At 63.3% G+C, this 3,539-nt stretch overlaps 1 protein-coding gene across 1 annotated transcript; it reads left to right on the forward strand.

The window, feature by feature from the left end:
* Nucleotides 1-296: 296 nt before the first annotated feature.
* Nucleotides 297-3,019, forward strand: IER5L (immediate early response 5 like). Its single transcript, XM_053575534.1, is given in 3 exon segments — nucleotides 297-958; nucleotides 960-2,217; nucleotides 2,377-3,019. Coding segments are annotated over 2 exon segments (1,230 nt in total). The 5' UTR covers nucleotides 297-505; the 3' UTR covers nucleotides 1,737-2,217; nucleotides 2,377-3,019.
* The last annotated feature ends 520 nt before the right edge of the window (nucleotides 3,020-3,539 follow it).

The raw sequence follows: 3,539 nt of genomic DNA on the forward strand, positions 1-3,539 counted from the left end.
ACGTGCCTGCTACGAGGCAACCCGTGTGGCAGCCCGCGGCCCTAGCGGCTCCGCGTCCCGCGCGGTGCGGCGGCCCCAGGAGAACATTCGAGGCAGCAGCGGCGTTGGAAGCCTGGGGTCCGTTCCGTATTTGAATAGCACAAAGGAACCGCCTTGGTCTGATTGGCCAGCCTGGTGGCCCTGGGGCGGGCAGCACCCGTCACTCGGGAGGCTCTGGGCATTTCTATTGGCTCACCAGCTGTGGGGCGGGGCCCGGGCACCAGGCTAAATAGCTGGGGCCGGGGCCGGCCCAGGCTCATTGCTTTGGCGCCGTCTGGGGAGCGCGAGCCCGCGGGTGGCGCGCAGCGCATGGTGGCAGCGCCTCTCGGAGCGCAGCCGACCCGCTGACCCGGGCTCGGTTCCCCCTGCCTGGCGCGCCCAGGCGCCCGGCTGGAGGAAGAAACAGCAGCAGCACTAATAGCAGCAGCGGCGGCAGCTGCTTTGCCGCCGCGGTCTCCGCGGGAGCATGGAGTGCGCCCTGGACGCCCAGAGCCTGATCAGCATCTCCCTGCGCAAGATCCACAGCTCCCGGACCCAGCGCGGCGGCATCAAGCTGCACAAGAACCTCCTGGTGTCCTACGTGCTCCGCAACGCGCGCCAGCTCTACCTGAGCGAGCGCTACGCCGAGCTCTACCGGCGCCAGCAGCAGCAGCAGCAACAGCAGCAGCCTCCCCACCACCAACACCAGCACCTAGGGTACGCGGCTCCGGGCATGCCGGCCAGCGCGGCTGACTTCGGCCCGCTCCAACTTGGCGGCGGCGGGGACGCGGAGGCGCGCGAGCCGGCCGCCCGGCACCAGCTGCACCAGCTCCACCAGCTCCACCAGCTGCACCTCCAGCAGCAGCTGCACCAGCACCAGCACCCGGCGCCCAGGGGCTGCGCGGCAGCGGCGGCGGCCGGGTCGCCCGCGGGCGGCGCGGGGGGCGCTCTCGGAGCTGCCCGGGTGCGCAGCGCTCCAGCCGCCTCACGGCGCGCCCCACCGCGGGCAGCCCTTGGAGCCGCTGCAGCCGGGTCCTGCGCCGCTGCCGCTGCCTCTGCCGCCGCCCGCGCCCGCTGCGCTCTGCCTGCGGGACCCTCGCGCCTCGGCTGCCTGCTCCGCGCCCTCTGCACCCCCAGGGGCCGCCCCTCCGGCCGCCGCCGCCGCCTCTCCGCCCGCCTCCCCGGCCCCCGCCTCCTCCCCCGGCTTCTACCGGAGCGCGTACCCGGCCCCCTCGGACTTCGGCGTGCACTGCAGCAGCCAGACCACCGTGCTGGACCTGGACACTCACGTGGTGACTACGGTGGAGAACGGCTACTTGCACCAGGACTGCTGCGCCTCCGCCCACTGCCCCTGTTGTGGCCAAGGCGCTCCGGGACCGGGCCTGGCGTCCACCACCGGCTGCAAGCGCAAATATTACCCTGGCCAGGAGGAGGAGGACGAAGACGAGGAGGACGCAGGCGACCTGGGGGCTGAGCCCCCCGGGGGCGCCCCGTTTGCCCCCTGCAAGCGCGCCCGCTTCGAGGACTTCTGCCCGGACTCGTCCCCGGACGCGTCCAACATCTCAAACTTGATCTCCATCTTTGGCTCGGGGTTCTCCGGGCTGGTGAGCCGACAGCCGGACTCCTCGGAGCAGCCGCCGCCGCTCAACGGGCAGCTGTGCGCCAAGCAGGCGCTCGCCAGCCTCGGCGCCTGGACTCGAGCCATTGTCGCCTTCTAGGGACCCCCGAGGGCACAAGGACCCGGGGCCCCGCGGGGCTGGGGCCAGACAAAGACTTGGCCAAGGGGCTAGAGGAGGGAGCTAGCGGGCGCCGGGCCACTCGGGGCTGAGCTAGGGGCAAACAGGGGGAGGCGGCTGATGTTTTATAAATTGTAAAATAAAAAAAGAAATCTAAAATCTTGGACTTTATTTTTGCAGAGAGAAAAAGCGCCTATTTAAGTATGCTTTGTGTTTCTCCTACTCTTTTTTTTTTTTCTTTTTATTGTAGTGATTGCAGTGGTGTTTAGCGTGGAGCCTGCCACGTGAGGGAGGGCTGCTGCCCGGAGGAGGTGCCGGGCAGCCGGGGGCGAGGCAGGGCGCCTGGGCCGCCGGGGCGCGCTGGGGGCGCAGCGCTGGAGGGCGCAGGGCCCGGGACGCAGATTCCAATCAGTTGTCAGACCCGGGAAGCTCGACGTTCCGCTCTCTCGAGTCCCTCCGTGGGGTGAGGAATGGGTCTTGTGAAATCCTGAGCAAAAACAAAGGCAAACTCTATCTCCGAAAGGGACGTTTGGGTCACATTTCCTCTCTGGGGGCGGACTCCAAAGTTCTCAAAATGAGAAGGCAGAAATGAAAACACTTCAACTTTTTTTTTTCTTCCCAGGGCGGTGTCTTGAACCCCTCTTCTCTCCGCCCCTCTGACTCCGTTCTCCCCTCCTCCATCCGTCTCCCGGACTCGCGGGTGGCGCCTGACACCCCGACACTCTTCGGACACTGTTTGGGGAAGGGGTGGGGGGCGGGCACGGTGTACTACATTTCCCATCATGCCCTAGCACTGCGGTCCTCACTAAACAAAAAAGGAAGTCGATTCCTTCACCTGGATCCCCGGAGGCCCCCAGGGAGGGAGGGGCCGGGACCGCCGACTGCGTTGGAGACTTTTCTCTAAGTTCCTGGTCAGCTGTGGTGTTTGTGTGTGTGCTTCTAAGTTGCACTGCCCTCATTCAGCCTTTGGTTGCATTTCATGAAACCAGCATTGTTCGAGCCTGTGAGAATCCCGTCTGTGTCTTCAGCTCTATAGATTTTGTTTAATTTAAAAAGCCTTTTGTTGTAAAAAGGTGGGGTTGGTCTGCAGCCCCTCTGGTTCTTTGCCATCAGCACCATGTGAACTCCAAAACAAGTTACCAACCTTCCTTTTTCGGCCCTTCTCCCTCATTTCCCCTGTATTTTTGTGCATACTGAATTGTATATCACCGGGTAAAACTGTTCAGATTATTTGTTTAAATTTATAATCTTAATAAAAAGTCGATCATAAAGGATGAAGGTGCCTTGATTTTAGATCAGCCTAGGGTCAGTGGGGAGGAATAGAGGGAGGTGGGGAGAGATTCTCTCCCCCAAGTAAATTCCAGCTGTCTTGGGCCTGAGTGGGTGGGATCTGTCCACATCCTCAGGGCCAGGGGGCTGGGAGAGGGAAGGGGGAGTGATGTTGGTTACTGGGTATGAATCCCCACTGCACGCCCCCTGGCGCCCCCCTCTCCAGGGGGTCCTGCCCCCTTGGGAACCGGCCGCCCAAGGGGTCTGAGCCGGAATTCGAACCAGCCTGCAGTACATTTCCTGCACATCCAGGGGCACAGGGCCTGGTCAGCCTCAAGTCTGAGCTCTCTGGCCAGGGAGAGCAGCTGGAGAACGCCGGGGGACTTCAGGGCCACCCACACTCCCTGGCCTGCGTCTCCGCCCGCACGTCCGCACGTCTCTGGCTGCAACTTGGGGAAGTTTTTTTCCTTTTCTTTTTTTTCCTTTTTTTTTTTTTTAAGTTGAGTTTGTTATCAC

This window comes from Nycticebus coucang, chromosome 2 (genome assembly GCF_027406575.1).
Source record: "Nycticebus coucang isolate mNycCou1 chromosome 2, mNycCou1.pri, whole genome shotgun sequence".
NCBI lineage: Eukaryota > Metazoa > Chordata > Mammalia > Primates > Lorisidae > Nycticebus > Nycticebus coucang.